This window comes from Cyanistes caeruleus, chromosome 12 (genome assembly GCF_971803275.1).
Source record: "Cyanistes caeruleus chromosome 12, bCyaCae1.hap1.1, whole genome shotgun sequence".
Classification (NCBI taxonomy): Eukaryota; Metazoa; Chordata; class Aves; order Passeriformes; family Paridae; genus Cyanistes; species Cyanistes caeruleus.
The window spans coordinates 5,860,617-5,878,256 of NC_141712.1; the positions used below are offsets into that span (position 1 = coordinate 5,860,617).

General features: G+C 46.4%; 2 protein-coding genes and 1 long non-coding RNA gene across 5 annotated transcripts in view; 2 read left to right on the forward strand and 1 right to left on the reverse strand.

Moving 5' to 3' along the window:
* Positions 1-7,498, forward strand: part of LOC111934787 (axonemal central pair apparatus protein HYDIN-like) — a 68,913-nt gene extending 61,415 nt beyond the window's left edge. For all 3 annotated transcript variants that reach the window (XM_086848119.1, XM_086848120.1, XM_086848118.1), the window contains 9 exons: positions 148-340; positions 893-1,001; positions 2,103-2,357; positions 2,703-2,845; positions 3,189-3,410; positions 4,535-4,695; positions 5,198-5,298; positions 5,880-6,339; positions 7,134-7,498. In XM_086848119.1, coding sequence (XP_086704245.1) covers positions 148-340; positions 893-1,001; positions 2,103-2,357; positions 2,703-2,845; positions 3,189-3,410; positions 4,535-4,695; positions 5,198-5,298; positions 5,880-6,339; positions 7,134-7,296 — 1,807 coding nt within the window. In that variant the 3' untranslated portion in view covers positions 7,297-7,498. The remainder of the gene's footprint in view (positions 1-147; positions 341-892; positions 1,002-2,102; positions 2,358-2,702; positions 2,846-3,188; positions 3,411-4,534; positions 4,696-5,197; positions 5,299-5,879; positions 6,340-7,133) is intronic.
* The window catches only part of LOC147650828 (uncharacterized), a 130,809-nt gene that overhangs the window by 72,910 nt on the left and 40,259 nt on the right, over positions 1-17,640 (reverse strand). The window lies entirely within an intron of this gene.
* NUDT7 (nudix hydrolase 7) lies at positions 7,813-17,611 on the forward strand. The gene is made up of 3 exons (XM_023934859.2): positions 7,813-11,145; positions 12,527-12,685; positions 14,562-17,611. The coding sequence occupies exons 1-3, from the start codon at positions 10,570-10,572 to the stop codon at positions 14,943-14,945; spliced, it is 1,119 nt and encodes a 372-aa protein (XP_023790627.2). The 5' UTR covers positions 7,813-10,569; the 3' UTR covers positions 14,946-17,611.

The window sequence follows — 17,640 nt, forward strand, 5'->3', positions numbered from 1 at the left end:
CAGATTGGGAAGAGGCTGGTGGGGGCTGTGTTGTGGGGTACAGGAGCACCAGGCAGGGAAAACAGTGTGGGTTGCCCTTGCTGCTTTGCCTGCCCAGTGAGAAATGGGCTAGTGCCAGCTGGAATTGTTTCTGTGCCTCTCCTGCAGCTCTGTGAAAATCAAGCCCCAAATCCTGACCTTCACCATCAGTGGGAGGGGGCACGAGCCGCAGGTGACAGTCGTGTGCCCGAGAGCTCGCAGCAAGAGAGGAAATGCCGTGCTGCGCTTCAAGAGGCTCCAGCTGGGAGATTCAGAGATGCTCCCCCTGGTCGTCCTTAATGATGGCATCGTACCTGTCGAGGTGAGGACCTGCTCAAGGAATGGTCTTGTCTGGGAACAAGTGCTTGTGGCACAGGGGAAGGGTCCCAAAAACCATGGCAGACCTGGCAAGAGGTGTCACAAATTCTTTTTAAGCAAGAGACTGACATCTGTTCTCCAAGAAGGGGCTTCCTGGAAATTTTCCATCCAGTCTTTCTTCTTTAAGTTGAACACAAGAAAGGTGGTGAAGTATTTTCCCCCTGTCTCTCAGGTCACCTTTTGTTCCCATGGACACGTGGGATTTCCCAGTTCCATTAGATTGTATTTCCCAGATTACTACATTTTTCCCAAACTTACTTGTGGGTTAATTACATTCTGCTCATTATTTTCTGTCCTGTTTGGTTCTGTGCTTCTACCCAAATGCCTCTAAATTCCCTTTTTTCCTGGCTGGTTTGACTTAACTTTTGTGCAAAGTTGTGTTTGGAGTGGGAGAGGTGCTGGGTTCCCATGCAGGACCAGCAGCACTGTAGTGTCAGTCCCTGTGCCATCCTGTACTCACACCAGTATCATTGTGCTCTGTGTTCCCTTTTCTCAGTTTATGTTACACCTGGAGGATGAGCACGGAGTGTTCTTCTTGAAAGGCCGGCACTCCACAATGGAGAGATTCCACACTGAAGATGTGGGAGAGGACTCCGATGAAGACGGTAAATTCATTAACCATGAAGTGTGATCGTACACAGAGGGAAAACGTGTGCCCTGTTCTTGGCTTCTCTAAGCTGCAGACAGATGTTAGAGACAGTTTCTTTCCTTGGGCTCTCTGTCCCCCAAGCTTTTCTGGGGGATTTTTTGCAGGGTTTCCTCCTAGCAAGTTGTAGGAAGTTCTTCTGTTCTTCTAGACATGGTGCTGTCAGGAAAATTAATCCACAAACACCAGAGGTTTATGTCCAAAAAGGAGACAGAGGAGTCCTTTTACTCTATTTGATTAAAGGGAGCAGCCATGGGGCATTCCCCTGGGGTCTCTCAAATGTTTGGAGGACGCAGCCTCCTTTTAATCCTAATTTCCCAGCCGCATGTCCCTCTCTCTTTCCCCATTGGCTGAGGTACTTGAGAGGTACAGACTTCCTGGAATACCTGATACCTAAGATTCCCCTCTAATGTATAACCCTCCCTCTCTTAATTTCTAATTCTTACAGAATTTACTGTCTTTCTCCATTGTTTCTTTCATCTTTCACTATCCAATTTCATTTGTCAGCAGACCTACAGTTTGTTTGTAAAGGCAAATAGCTTTTTTTTTCCATTCATCAATCAGTGGAATCCTTCCCATGGTTTCTTTTATCTCTCAGTGCTAGTTTTATCTACCAGCAGACCCACAGCTTGTTTGTAAAGACAAATCCAACATTCCTCTCAGTGGGTTGAGTTGTGGGGGACTTGCAGTACCTCAGTGGAGCCTCTGAGGTATTTGCAGCATGTGGCAAGGTCCCAGCCTGAATGTACACAGCCCTTGAGCACACAGGCAGCCAGCAGAAGCCAAAAGTGCTCTTTGGCTCAGCTTTCCATGTGGCTGGAGCTGGCTGGAAGCAGATGGAATGAGGGCTGGGCATCAGCCTGAGGTTAAACTGCTTAAGTGGTGATGTGTCTGGAGGTGGCAGTCTTGTCAACACAGGAAGAGGGTCTGCAACCACTGGAGGTAGAACCCAGCTTAGAAAGCAGCTGGCTTCAACCTCCTGTTCCTCATCTATCCTATGGAAATATTTTCTCTCTACAACTCTATCTATCGCTTAACTCTGATTTCCATTGCTGTGCAGTGAGAAAGCCCCCAGAGAAGCCTTTCCTGCTTCTGCATCGTGGGCAATCAACAGCATTTAATGTCATTTTCAAACCCACCCTGGCTCAACGTGTGGAAGGGAAGATCCGTGTGTTAGTGGGGGACACCTACTCTAACAAGACCCTGATAGAGCTGGTGGGTGAAGGCCACAAGGATGAATTCACCCTCGATGGACTAGAGGAAGACACAGAGGAAAAGAATGCTATGAGTAGTCTGAACAAAGACATCATTGATGGTAAGAGAGGAGAGGCTGCCAAGGTGGAACAAGGAAGAAGAAAATATCTGATCATGTGTGTCCTCTCTCTAGGCAGGCCTGGGCTGTCACCCCTGGACATGGAGGCCTGTGGGTGTGGCAGCCATGCATGCAGAGCAGTGTGTGCTGTGCTGCATGGCGCTGGCTCAGGGGTGTGCCAGGGTGTTTCCCTGAAAGTGGTGGGATGGGGAACTGCCTGGGGAGCTCCCTGCCAGAGGGAGGAAGGCTTGGAGCAAGCAAGCATTGAACATACAGAAGTCTGTGCATGTGAGGGGGGCGGGGTGGAACTCCCTACATGCTGAGATCCCTTGCCTTCCTCCTTAACAGCTGTCAGAGTGAATAACATCCAGTTTGGGGACTGTCCTGTTGGGAAGCCCTGCCACAGGACCTTCAGCATCACCAACCACACCCGTAGGACGTTCATGCGCTTTGAGTGGGAGGCAGACGCCCCATTCCAGTTCTCCCCCAAGGTGAGTGGGGACTGCTCTGCCTTTCTCCATTGCTCAAGCCCTGCCCTGGGGTTCCCAGGAGCTGGCAGGGAGACCTCACATGCCAGTGCTAGCCCATTCCAGTGCCACATAGGAGATGCAGTCCCTGGCTTGGCTGGGCTAAGGCTGCCAGCCTTGCAGAAAAGGCTTCACGTTATGGGAGGTGGTACCTTCTCTTCATACTTTTGTCTATCAAACTTCACATAAATCCACACTGAGGTGCAGGTTCCTGGCACAGCTGCTCACCACATCAGTCCCTTTTGCTATATCTGTCCTGCCCTTGGCAGTGCTTCCAGTTTGGTCTTGATTCCCTGATTCTCCCTAGGTGGGACATCTCCACCCTGGCTGCACCAAGGCCATCACAGTGACCTTGAAGTCAGATGTCTCAGCCACCTTCAGGAGGCACCTTGTGAAATGTAAGGTGACCAAGATCAACTTTGAGCTGCCACGAAGGAAGGTTCCAGACTGGGATGACCAAATGTGCATTGTCACATGGAAGGATACCACCAAGAAACACCCAGCAGCCAAACGGCCAGAAAAAAAGAAGGTAAGAAGCAAAACAGCAAAAAAAGCCATCCCAGCTTTTACAAAAAGAACCACCATAACACCATCACTGCTGGCTGAGCAGCTCCTGCTTCCTCTGGACATTGGACAGTCCTGAGGTTCTCAGTGCAGCAGTGCATTCTAGGGCAGAGGTGGATGCACAGTGACCACATACAGAAGAGGGAAAGCCTTTTGACAGGAAAGCACAAGTCTTGCAGCGCATGTTGAATGGGAGACAATGTTTTGTGATTTTATGCTGTTCTATGGTATTAAACATCTCCTCATCTGATTTGGTGCCTTTTCACCAACAAGGAGTTAAGTCTGCTGCACTCCGTCTCTTCTTTTAAAGTGGACAGAAATACATTTCTACTGCATATGCTGGTGAACTCCAAGTTTTGTCTGCATGGATACCAGAGATTTTGATTGTCTCTGTATTGGGAGGGTTATCTCATCATGGAGTAGCCCAAGCACTGTATGACAGTATGGAGGAGTCTGGAGAAGGATCATCTCTGGAGACTCTTTCTTTTATTGTTATTATTACCAAACACACTCATCTTGGGTGAAGGTTCTTTCTGAGTTTCTGGATCATTTTAAGGCCTCTAAACCATCCTCTGTTCTATCAGAACATCTGCAGTTGGAGACTTTCCTAGTGAGATCTTTCACGTCCCAAAATGCCCATCCCCAGCTGCCAGCAGTGTGGCTGTTGCTCCACACGACATCTGGAGAGCACTTTCTCCTAAGACAAGAAGAAAAAGGTGCTTCTAGAACTCTTCATTCTTGGGATTCTCCATCCACAGAGCTCCAGCAGGGGAACTTCACCCTAATTTTGAGACCTGCTGGATTTATAGGGGACCAGGAAAAAAGTCGGTCACTCTCCAAGCTTAAAGTACAGGGATTGGAATGCAGTCTCCATGGGTACATTAACAGCTGTGGTAGCAACTGCTTTGATCAGTGGGTAGAAACAACTACTGCAGCACAACAGTCCCAATTCTGTCATCTTTCCAGAGAAGTAAAAGTGAATGGTCCTTTCTAATCCCTCTATGAGGCTGATCTTGGAGACCAAAAGATTCCCTTCTCAGCCTGACTTTCTGGGCTCTGCTCAGTGATTCTTTTCTCCTCCGTTTGCAGATAGTCAAGATAGTCGAGGAACCGGCTCACACTGTGCTGGAGGAGAGCAGCCAGGAGACTGAGGTGTACCTCAGTGCCGTGGTTGGCTACGCCCAGTTCAAACTGAACACGATTGTGGTTCATCTCAACGACACCTTGCCCTTCGAGACAAGTACAGCCACGTGAGTGCTGAGGCCAGGCAGGGCCCTGTGAGCAGGAGCTGCCTTTCCCAGGGCTGACCCAGTGCCTGCTTCCCAGAACTCTACCCCAGCCAAAACAGCACAGGCCCATTTACGTGCACGTAAAGCCAAGCAGGAGAGGGTGGTCAGGAGAGGCTCAATGCTGCCATTCTGCTGAGAACAGCCATGGGTTTGCTTTCACTGCGTGTCACCTGTCCTCATCTGCTCAGGAATAAGTCTGCAGTCAAACCAAGACCTAAAGTCCAGAGTAAGCCCCTCAGCTTCAGTGTCCTGGACACCATGTTGGCCCTTTCCTCTTAAACTTTCAGACTTGGAAATACTTTTCTGGGCCACCCAGGACAGCAGTCTGAGCATGGCAGGGTTGCCTGGGGAAGAAGATGTTCCTCAGCAGAAAGTGGTACCAGGAGTCCCTCAGACAGTGTTACTGTACTATTTGCTTTATATTTATTTGACATTTTTTTAATTCCTCCTTCTTGCTTTTCAGTTTCAGGATGGACAACACAGGGAAGGTAGCCCTGCAATACTTCTGGGAAGAAGCTGCAGATTATGAACCAGTGAGGAAGCCCTACTCAACCACTCTGATGCGTAAGGGCATTTCACTTGGTAGCTGAGGGCCTGGGGAGAAGACCCTGCCACTTCACCCCAAAACATGAATTGCTTTTTCATCCTTGTCCACGCTTCCACTTTCATCAACATCTTCCCAGCTGTAACTGGAGTTTTCTCCTTGCCCACCTCTGCCTTTTAGCCCCTTCTGTTCTTGCTGTGCCACTTCTGCTCTGCAAAGGAGCTGAGCCAGGCTCTGGAGAGGGCCACGTGCTGGGTCAGGACTGGGAGGGGGGACATCAGGTCATTGCTTTGAGAAGTCTGAGACTGGGAAGAACAATGGTGTAATGAGTGAGCTGCCCTGCAGCCACTGTCTGTGTGCAGTTCCCCACTCCAGGGCAGATGCAAAGTCACTGTCTAAAACCAACTCCTGCTTTGGCACAGGAGTGTGTGCTGCAGGCAGAGACCCTGCTCCCAGAAGCTCTGTTTTCTGCTAGAATAAAGTATTTGGCCAGAGATGCTCCAAGTGCATCCCAGCTCTCTTCCACCTATGTGCTGCAGGAGGCAGAGTTGCTGGGAACATAGGATTTTGTCTTTGAATGGTGTCCTCTTCCTCTCTGCAGGTCAGTTGCTCTCTTCTGCTACTGTAAAGAAGTACAGAAAGCTGGTGCATAGTTTCTGGTGGCAGCAGGGCTCTCATTTTAAGACACATCCTTCTGAGCTGCGGCGCCTACAGGAGCTTGCCAAGCAGCAGCAGGATTCCAAGCAGCAGCAGCCTTCTGAGCAGCAGCAGCAGGAGCCTGAGCAGCAGCAGCAGGAGCAGTCCAAGCAGCAGCAGGATTCCAAGCAGAAGCAGTCCAAGCAGAAGGACCGTTCCAAGAAGCTACGCCGCTCTAAGCAAAAGCAGCTCTCTCTGGAGCGTGTCAGTTCCTCCCTGGAAATCTTCCCAGACATCGTCCATGACGTGCCCCTGTTCTCTATCGACCCCGACCACGGCACCATCGCTCCTGGCCAGCAGCAGACCTTCCAAGTGCTGTTCTCCCCGAAGTGTGTGGGGAACTTTGAGATCACCATGCTGTGCAGGTGGGAAACGTCTACGTACTTGCCAACTCACGCTTCTGATGGGTATCACTGAATCACAGCTTGGAACAGGGTAGAAGGGACCACAGGAGGTCATCTGCTCCCACCTCCCTGCTCACGTGGGGTCATCCCAGAGCACGTGGCACAGGGTTGTGTCCAGAGGGCTCTGGAATAATTCCAGTGAGGGACACTCCACACCCTCTCTGGGCAGCTGTCTCCTACACAGGAAAGACGTTCTTCCTCAAGTTCGGATGGAGGAATTTCCTGTTCAGGTTCTGCCCACTGCCTCTTGTGCTATTGCTGGGCATCACCAAGCACAGCCTGGTTCATCACCTAACACCCTCCCTTCAGTCCCTCTGACTGGGATGGGGAGGTGGGCCTGGAGACAAGCAGCCCAAGAGAAGCAGCAGCTCCCACAGGAGCACAGAGTGATCATCTGGCCTTGGTAGGGAGACACTGGCAAAAGACACTGTGTGAAACATTAAGCTCCTGCAGGGTTGCAAAATCTGAAACAAGAGATCCAGGAAGAAGCCAGTCCCTAGCTCTGCTTCCTTTTGGGACAAGCAAGGCCTGCTTCTCTACACGAGCCCCGTGTAATGCAGTTGGTCCCCAGGCACTTAACTGGTTGTGTTCCTGCCCTTGCACCTCTGCAGCCTCCAAGGAGTGAGTGCAGTTGTTTCATTTGCTGCTCACTGCTTGCACAGAGAGAGGATGCAACACTGTGTGCTCTGCAAGGAGACAGAAAAGCGTCTGGCTGGAAATGTTTATCTGGCTAATAGCAGTCCCTCTCTTCCCAGCATTCCTAACCTGGAGCCGAGTCACAGGAGGGTGCGGGTGATTCTGAAGGGCAGAGCCCGGGACCAGAAGAGTTTTGATAGAGAGAAACGCTCTGCCTTACGGCAGGCAGAGGAAGGCCAGAGACCCAAGAAGCAGGTGCGCTGGCAGCCAACACCCGAGTGACAACATTTGTGTCAGCTGGAGCATCCAGCAGGAGCTGGCAACATCTTGTTTGCTGCTGCTGATGGTCTCCCACCTCCTACCTGAGACCTCTGCAGCCACCCTCTCAAGCTCCAGCTCCACCTCCTCATTATCATTTAACTAACCAATTGTTAGTTAAATGGTAATTAACTATTAATCACTGTTCATTAAACAGTTGTTCACAGATCGCTGTCAGCCTGTTTTGTTTGCAAAGACAGGTGTCTGCCTGACCTCTCTGGAATGGAGAATGTGACCCCCTTCCCTCCAAATTATTATAACTTTGAAATTAAGGGCCCTTCAGGCAAAGATATGGGAAAAGGAGCAACACTTCTTTACTACTATGTGTAACAAGGCAAACAAACAACGCTGGCAGCAACAACAAACAGAACCAAATACCAAACCACAGCCTTCTCTCGGCTGCAGGCACTTTCCCTTTGGTGTAGTTCCAGTCGCAGTTGGGCAGGGAAGGGAGACAAATAATGAATAAAGCAATTGCTGGAGAAATTTTAATTAAGCTACACCAAGGAATACACTGGACAGCTCAAGCACTGTGTCATCAATTCTTAAGAACTTGTTGCTGTGAGGCATTCTATACAGCAGCCAAATAGTGACTGAACAATACTCCATTTGTTACAAGATAAATAAAAAAGTGATGAGAAAACACCCTAGTGAGGGAAGAGACCTAGTCCTTAGATCCTTTCAAAATATGCAGATGGATCACACTGAATTCCCCAAAATACTGAGATGGAAATATCTTCTTGTAACAGTTGATCACCTCACCCACTGGGCGGGCAGAAGCCTTTCCTACCTCAACTACCTCCAAAGTGGCTAAGATGAATGTATGCTATCCTTAATAACCACATTGCCAAATTAATGACTGAAACCAGATTAGCATTATTATGGATCAGAACTGCTCCAAGGAAAGACATAGGAGTTTCTCCCTATGAAATGTTATTTTGGTTACCTTATCTGGGAAGGGAGGAAGGGTTGCCAATGGCTGAAACTAATGACTAATGACTCTCAGAAGTTATTCGCAGGCAATTACACTTTCTCTCAGGGATCTTAGAAGAAAAGGGATGTTACCCCCACCATCACCTCTAGACTTTCATTACACCAGGTAAAACCAGGAGATTTGCTTCTAATAAAATCTAGGAAAGATGATACCTTAACCACCAGCATGGGAAGGTCCCTTTCAGGCAGTTTCAACAACTGAAACATTTACAGCAGAAAAGGAGTGGTCTCATGCCTCTGGTGTCAAAGGACCAGTGGAAGCTCTTCCCCAAACTTGGACAGTGGTACAGGGAAGTGACCCTTTAAAGTTAACCTTCAAATGATGATTTAATAGTAAACAGTCAAGGGCAATATTGGACAACCTCTGTATCTGCCAGCAGAGAGACTTTTGCTCCGCTGTGGGCTCTGCAATCCCTTGGGGGTTGAGCAGTGGGAATATAAATCATACCAGACCTTGACAAAAGAGGAGTAGGAAATGATGTTCTAAGACTCTGGAAATGTCTGGATGGAGTGTCACAGCTTCTGTGCATCATCTCTGTATCCCTACAGTGTGCTGTTCTAGTGCACAGAACTTAGGAAGCAGATATGGATACTGAGGAAGGTAATCTTTGTTGCTGCACTTAGACCTGAGTTTTGCTTCAACCCAGCAAGCATGGATGGAACTGCTGATGGGAGACATTGCACACCAGTGTATCTACAACTTACTTTACTTGTGTTGGAGGAGAACTATGGATTGCAACGTGAGCTGACAACTCAGGAACTTTTAAGTATACTGAATTTAACACTGAACTAATAAAAGACTGATTAATCTTATCTATAACTACTTCACAAAAGGACTCAGTTTATGCTGACCAGACAGGATAATTAATCAAGAGTTTCAGCAAAATAGGATAATGAAAGGGTGGATCATGAGAGATGAGGTGATATTTTTCCTGAAGCCAAAAGGTTATTAGGTTGAAGAATGAACCGTGTTGGTTCTATGTGTTGTTTGCATTTATTCTGGTTGTTGAGTGTTGCTGTGAGCTGGGAGAGGGGTGGGGTTGAAGAAGTGACTAAAAAAGATGTATGATAAGGAGGGAGGGGACCATAAATTTACAGATGACACCAAGCTGGGAGCATGATCAGATGGAGGGCAGGAGGGCTCTGCAGAAGGACTTGGACAGGCTGGATAGAGGGGCTGAGTCCAATATGAAGTTCAAAAGTTCTAGTGCTGAGTCCTGCACATTGGCCACAACCACCCCTGCAGTGCTACATGCTGGGGACAGAGTGGCTGGACAGTGCTCAGGCAGAAAGGGATCTGGGGATGCTGGTGACAGCTGGCTGAACTTGAGCCAGCAGTGCCCAGCTGGCCAAGAAAGTCAATGGACCCTGGCCTGGATCAGGAATAGTGTGGCCAGCAGGAGCAGGGAGGTCATTCCTCCCCTCTTCTCAGCACTGGTGAGGCCACACCTCGAGTGCTGTGTCCAGTTCTGGGCCCTCATTTTAGGAAGGATGTTGAGATGCTTGAACACTTCCAGAGGAGGCAACAAGGCTGGTGAAGGGCCTGGAACACAAGCCCTGTGAGGAACGACTGAAGGACGTGGGGTGGTTTAGCCTAGAGAAAAGTTGACCTTATCACTCTCTACAACAGCCTGAAAGGTGGTTGTGGTCAGGAAGGGGTCAGTCTCTTCTCCCAAGCAACAGCTGGCAGAAGGAGAGGACACAGCTTTAAGCTGCATCAGGGGAAGTTTAGGTTAGACGTTAGAAAAAAATTCTTCACTGAAAGAGAGAGTGTGCACTGGAATTGTCTGCCCAGAGAGGTGGTAGAGTCGCCAACCCTGGAAATGTTTATAGGACTGGATGTGGCACTCAGTGCCATGGTTTAATTGATGAGGTCACACATTAGATTGTTGTTAGATTAGATATCTTAAAGGTTTTTTCCAACCTAATTCTGTGATTCTGGGATTCTATGAAAAGGTGGTGGTCGGGAGAGAATGTAAGTTCCCAAGTACCCATCCAATGGAAAAGGAGACACGGAGCGCTCCGGCCAGGAAAGGGTATAAAAAGAAGCCATTTTCTGGGAGGGTGTGTGTGTTTGTCTCTTGGGGAAGGGAGGCACAAACCTGCTTCAGCTGCATCATTACTAATTAAAGAGTTTTCTTTTGCTTCAGCAAGTTATCCCCATTGAATTGTATCTAAAAGTTAGTGCGTTTCTAACACCACAGAGGTGGAATAAGGTGACCTTTATGGTCCCTTCCATGTTCTATGATTCTGCGCGAATGCAGCACTTTCACGGGCTTTCTCCCACTGGGAGCTGCTCCGGTCCCGGTGTTCAGCCGGGACTGTGCGGAATCGATGGAGCGGAGCAGGATCAGCGCCAGCGCCTCACGTCTGGTGCAATGGGGCAATGGACAATGGGGCAATGGGGCCCTGCCTCGGGCAGGGAGCGAGCGGCGCCACACGGGCACGGCCGCAGGAGAAAGGGGAAAGAAGGGGAAAGGGAAGGATCAAACGCTGCCTGGCGGAGTCCCGTCGGTGCCGGGGCGGGCCGGGCAGGGCGCAGCCGGTGCCAGAGGCGGCGGAGCGAGAGGAGGAGCCGGGCCCGGTCCCTGCCCCTGGCCGGGGGCCGCGGCGGGAGAGCGGGGCACGGCCGGACGCTGCCGGTGCTCCGCTCTGCCCGCTGCTAAGCAGGGGCTCATGGAGGAGGCCCGGCGCCGCCTGAGGGAGTTCGATGTCGGGGATAAGTTCTCCCGCTTGCCGCTGCCCAGAGCGGCCGTGCTGCTGCCGCTGACGGTGCGGGAGGGCCGGCTGCACCTGCTGCTCACCGTCCGCTCCATGCAGGTACCGGGGGGGCTCTGAGGGGCGCGATCCTTCCCGGGAAACCATCGGTGTTCGCCCCCCGGCATCTGCGCACCCCCAGGGCCGCCCCTGGCTCCTGAGGGCCCGGGCCAGGTGTTTTTACACTCGGTGATTGTGGTGTTCCTCTGCCAGGAACAGGCCGGCTCCCCGGAAACCCGTGACGGGAAATGAGCATTTCCAGAGTCGCCAACGACTGTTTACCTCGATAAGGAAATTGACAGTGCAGTGCAGCTTTAGTAAATGATATTTTTCAGTCTGCAGTTAGTATTACTCTTTTCTGCCTTTAATACATAAAAGGCAACAAGCTAAGGCTCCCAGAACTCTTTTGCCAGCATTTTGTTTCGTTTTACAGCTCTTGTTTTCCACCCCTGCCTCACACGAACTGCCTGTACTCGGGAATTACTTTTTTCTGTTGCTGGGTCCTGCTCAAAGAAACAAACAGTCACAGTTACATAGCTGATACACTGATTGTAAATGCGTTTTTTACTGATCTTTGATGTGCAAGCCTACTACTGGAATGTAATTAAAGGTATCTTAGAAATAACTCACTTTTTGGTACAGTTAAGAGGTGACACAGTCTTTGAAGCAATAACTAAATTACCATTAATTAATAACGAGCCAGCTGTGTCGTGTGTGTGTCTCCTTCCCCAGGGGTGAAAACACACACACACACACACACACACACACACTCACTTGGACCAAATGGCAATCTTTTATACCCTTTCCCACTGAATGGGTACTTAAAAACTGATGCTCTCTCTCGACTGCCAACTCTTCTGTCCCTTCCTTTCTCATCCTTCTACCTGTTCTGGTTGTGTCTTGAACCCTGCCCCTCTCTGCTTCTCAACAACATCCAACAGATTAAACAAAATACACCCCAACCATTTTCATTCTTTTGCTCCATAATCTTGTTGGGCTGAAGCAAACGTTATCTACTTTCTCACAGGTATATTATTTAATTTTGTCTTTCAGAAGTTTTTGCTCTTAGAGTATTTTAATCTTGCTCTACAAGTTGTCTGTCTGGATTTGTCTGTCTGGATTCTGCTGTCAGTCATTTACACAAACAAGATGATGCAAAATGCAAACTCTGACATACTGAAGCAGAAGTTCCAGTATGAATTACACAATGCTGTACAGGTGCAGTTTATTTCTGATAGGGTTTATGGATTAGCAGGGGATAGGCTCAGTGTTTTCTTAAGTAGCTACTCTTGCTAAGGCACATTTCTTCTGGTCTGCAGAAACCTTTACCACCATTTTTTGGACTGGAAAGATAAAGGGATCCTGCAATACCAACGTGTGTCTGTGTGGATCCAGTAAGAAAGACAAACCTTGTTATATTTAACAATGGTACTTTACATTCTAGCTGAGAAGATCACCAGGGGAAGTGTGTTTTCCAGGAGGTAAAAGAGAAGCCACTGATAAAGATGATATTGACACTGCTCTCCGAGAAGCTGAAGAAGAAGTGGGTCTTCAGCCAGAGAAGGTGGAAGTCATCTGTAGGCTGATGCCTGGAATTGATAAAGTAAGTCAGTATATCATTACAAAGTAAGTTTGGGTGGTTTTCTTTGGTGAGGTGGGCAGTGACCTTTTCAAACCTGCAGCTGCCAAGAGGCGCCGCTTCTTCCAGTGCACAGCACGTGTGTCCAGCAGGGCCCAGGAAAAGGGTTCTTGCTCTGTGTTTGGTATTTCTGAGAGCACCTTTGGGACACCAGTTAGTGACACTCTGGAGTGCCACAGACAGTGCTGTGCTGGAGACAGTTCAGCACAGAGCCTTGAGTACAGTCACAGGGCTACAGCGAGGGGGTGAGGAGCAGAGAGGCTGGGAGAGCTGGGCTTGCTCAGCTTGGAAGCTACCAGGGGATTTGACTGCTTTCTTCTCCTCCGTGGTCATGGAGAGGACAATGACAATTGTCTTGAGGCAATGGACACAGCAGCAACCTGGCCATTTTGATGAGATGCAAGAAAATAAATCCTTTTCACCATGAGGTCAGCCCAAAACTGGAGCAGATGTTCCTGAGAGGCTGTACAGTCTCCATCCCTGGAGCTGTGCAGAGCTCGCTCACCCAGGCAGGGTCCCAGCAGGCTGCTGGAGCCTCACAGGGCTCTCGTCTGCTGGCTCCAGGGCTGTGCAGACCCAGAGGGAGCACCAGAGGGGATGTGCACCAGGATTGTGTAGAGACCTTTAGCAGGGAGACTCCCAGAGGTGTCTTGGGAGTGTGGGCCACCATTTGTAAAGTAACAGGTTTTCCATTTCAATAGCAATTCACTATTCAATTCACTATAACAATGGTACTATTAAATAGGATCAGTTTTCCCATAGAACAGAGGAATTTCTGTTTCTGAAGACTATTTTTGTTCACCAAGTAACAGTTTAGTACTATGCCTCCTGTTTTTCAATCTGTTAGCAATATCCTCTCCCCATTAAAAAAGAAGTACTTTTGAAATTGTATTGAAAAAAGTTTTATTTAACTTCTTAAATTTTAATTTCTGTACAGATAATCTTAAAGCCACATAGTTCAGAGGGAGTGTATAAACAGGATCAAATTTTCCCTGTTTTCAGCCAATTTTCTCAGTCAGTAGGAGAGATGATGTGAGTTTTGGACCATGAATATTGTACATGTCTGATACTTTGTCTCCTCAATACATACATTCCATGTGCTTCTGACTTGGACAGAGTCTTTCCAGAATTGAGTCAAATACCACAAAAACTATTTTGCTCTTCCTCCTTTCTACAGAACAGTTGGTATTTGTGTGAATAAATAGAACTAGAAATGTATCCTAAAGAATTTTGGTGTTCCATTGATGCAAACTATGATTTCAGTAGAATTTGCCTTCCTATGGAAAAAGGGATTACATTTAGAATGAAAATGCCCGTAAATCAGGTGTTTCAAAAAGTGTTCTATTTTATGGCTAAATATATTGCAATAATATTTCTGTACCTTTAGATAAACATTTTCATATTCTGGAAAATTCCTCTATCCTGGGAAAACAATACAGAAATATGATGAAGGATATGGAAAATCTGGATTAAAAGCAGAATAAAAAAAAAAGTAAACGAGGAGGACCCATGAGAAAGCATGCATGCTCTTTTACTTCTGTAGCAAACTGGCAGTTTTTAACTGCTCTGTGATTATACAAGATGAACAGATTATTTGTAAAATCATTTCTGACAAATACAAAAATATTATTTCAAATTCAAGTCAAATTAAATAGCTTGCCATTAGGGGGACTGAATTGCATTGCAGTTAAAAATAGCTCATAGGCTCTTGTACTCATTTTGTAACAATGAAATATTTTTTTTTTTAAGAATGAACATTTTACTTGGTGCAAACGTGTTTGAGGGGTTTGTTGATTTTTAAAAATTTACTTATTCATTGATTTTTTTTCTTTCTTTTTAGATGAATAACTTGGTGACACCAGTTGTAGGATTTTTAGAGGATACATTCCAGGTCACTCCTAATCCAGATGAAGTGAGTGAAGTTTTTCTTGTGCCTTTGGAGTACTTTATCAAGCCTTTGAATTACAAGACCTTCCCTTATAAAACCTCCTCAGGCTACTCAACTCAGGTACACTGCTTTACATATGATGACCAGGAACATAAAAGGTCGTTCAAGATATGGGGACTGACTGCACACTTCGCTGTATTTCTTGCTCTTGTAATTTTTGGAGAGAGACCTACCTTTGAAGTGGATTATGATCTTGACAACTTAATCTCATCCTCTGAGAATAATTTCATTAATTTGTATGCATCTATACACGAAAAAAAGAAAAGTAAGCTGTGACAACTTGGTCTGGAAATTAACTTATTTTGAAAGAGGACAAAGGAGGTTTGTTCATTTCCTTTGTACCTGTTCTTTGAAAGCTACGCTTGAATTTTTTTCTAATTGGAAATTTTCAAGTTGACAATCCCTAATTAGATTAATACAATTTTTAATCTCTTTTAAGAGTTGTGAGAAGCACACAATATTTTTTGTGAATCAGACTTATAAAAGGTCTATTTCAGCTCTTTCTCAGTTTCAGTGCCTTTGTTCTGTGTGATGGGAGATGCTTTCAGTGTTTTGCCTATGATGAGATAATACTGTTTGATGTAATTTGTGTCTATTTGAGTTAACCTATGAAAACTTTTGGAGATCTGTCTGTCTCTTACACGTGCCATACATGGACAAGGTGATCCATACAGTCTTGTGTGGTATCTTTAAGCACTTATAGAATGCACAATAAAAATACAAAAGCTTTCAGGTGCTTTCACAATCTTGTTTTGCTTGGGCTTGTGGAGGAAAGAGCATGGGTTAATATGTGCAATGAATCTCAGCCAATTTAACATTACTCACAAGGAAATTCCCTAGGCCATGGAAAACTTAGGATATATCAACAGGCCTGAAGTTTGTCTTGGTTATCAAACCTCACTTGGCTGTTGGCAGGAGTGTTCTCCAGGAAAGAAAAGTGGAGGTGAGGATTCACAAGAACAGAAATGCTTATCTGTAGCTGACCAGGCACCCTGGCAGTGTCAGACACGTGGTGTTCCTTGTGCTGGAAATGCTTGTTCCCTCATTGCTGCTGAACTAGCAGCTCTTTCACAGTGGTCAGGACTTTACTGCAAATGATGATGTTTTTAAAAGCTCCAGTGATTTAGTCTGGATTTGAGATCTGCTGCACAGCTCCAGGTGTCACCAGGCCTGAACAGCTGATCTGAATCTCAAGGTGAGCTGAAAGCATTTGGTGTCCCTCAGAATCTTGTGCCTTGTTATAAACGAGACTGGAGACTTTTTGATGTAAATTAAAGCCTGGCTTTTTTATTAAGACTGAGCTGCAGCCAAAGGAGGACGCAGGCTAATCCTGTGTGCCTCACGCTACAAACCGGGATAGCAACAAAGAATACAAATGGGTTCCCCAGCAGAAGAAGCCCCTGCTAACCCTCAACACCCTGATTTATACCCTCCCTTAGTCCTGGATTGGTCACTTTCTCGGGCTCTGATTGATCCATAGCCGTGTTCATCCTGGTCCAATCATTTTTCCAGGGCGTCGAATTATTGGTGTATGTTTCTTCCAATCATTACTCACGGTGCTGACAACATCTTCATTACTTCATGTTCTCAAATGTTCTATTCCAGGCATCTGACACATCTTCATTACTGACAGCATCTTCATTACTTCATGTTCTTGAATATTCTATTCCAGGCCCCCATAAGCCCCCTTATATTTCTTACCAGTCCCCCATTCTATCCACCGGACCCCAATCCAGTCTCACCCCGAATATTCCAAAGTATTTAACAATCCTAGTAACCATCATCTTAACAACTTTACAACATAATTACACATAGTTAACTTTTATCCCTTATAACTTCGTAATTCGTAACATCAATTAACCTTCCAATAATAACAACTTTAATTAACCTCCCAAGCTCAACAGAAAGATCACTTATAACATGCCTGAGCACAAGGCTCCAGTAAGATGAAGAAAACATCTCAGCTGCTCCTGTGGGTGTTTGCACTTGTGCTGCCCCTGCTCCAGTCACTAGGAGATGCAAGTGTGATAAAAAAAAGCTGATGGCCATTACTGTGCAAACACAGTAACTGCCATCAAACCTTTCATATTCCTATAGTAGCTCTTTCAGCTAATGTTATGTTGTTAATATCCTGTTGTCATTATGTTTGATATCAGTTGACTTTTTAAGTTAAAAGAAAAAAGGACTTGGTTTTTTTGACTAGGATGAAATCCTTGGAGAAGTATGTTGGAATCCATAATAATAGCCTGAGTCCCTCAGAGAAAGAAAAGTATTAAAATACATTAAACCACATAGATATGAAGTAAGAGTGTAGGTTTTAGTTTTATGTAGGTAAAATATAGCTTAAGTGCCTTAAGAGTCCATGTTAGTTAGTGAAAGGCCTAAAGGCCTAGTTTAAAGTTCAGTGATACTACCTTTCACAGATGTAACTTAGCTCCAGACACAATGAAAATATAGTAAGAACATAGCTTACATTTCTAGATAGAACAGATAGAACTATATACATAAATAAAATTATACAGATAATACTCTGTACATAGGATTTAGGTAAAACTACTACTGCTTTTGTGAGTTAAGAATTAAGCTTAGATTGGTATTGAAAGAATGTTTTAGAATCATGTTTTTAGCTGATTGGATGATTTACAAATTTAATCCCCTGTATTGGGAAAACCACACACACATCAAGAAGAAGAACAGCAGCAGCACCATCATCATCATCACCAAGAAGAAGAACTACTGCAACTGCTTCTGCAGCCCACATCATAGAAACTCTGTGCTGGGAAGCTGCTGCCCAGGACATCGGGACTTTGTACCAGAGTGCTGCTGCTGCTGCTCAGAATTTGGACTTTATGCCAAAAGCTTTTAGCACAGACTTTAACTCTCTGAACTCTTTGCCTTCGAGACTGATGCATTCATATAATAAACATCTTTACAGCAACCAACAACTGCTCGTCTCCTTGAGACTCAGAAA

Excerpts from the sequence above, each read along its gene's own strand:
- NUDT7 (XM_023934859.2), top strand. The coding sequence starts at position 10,570 with ATGATTCTGCGCGAATGCAGCACTTTCACGGGCTTTCTCCCACTGGGA. Across the intron at positions 11,146-12,526 it reads TCACCGTCCGCTCCATGCAG|CTGAGAAGATCACCAGGGGA; the intron begins GTACCGGGGGGG and ends TTTACATTCTAG. Across the intron at positions 12,686-14,561 it reads TGATGCCTGGAATTGATAAA|ATGAATAACTTGGTGACACC; the intron begins GTAAGTCAGTAT and ends CTTTCTTTTTAG.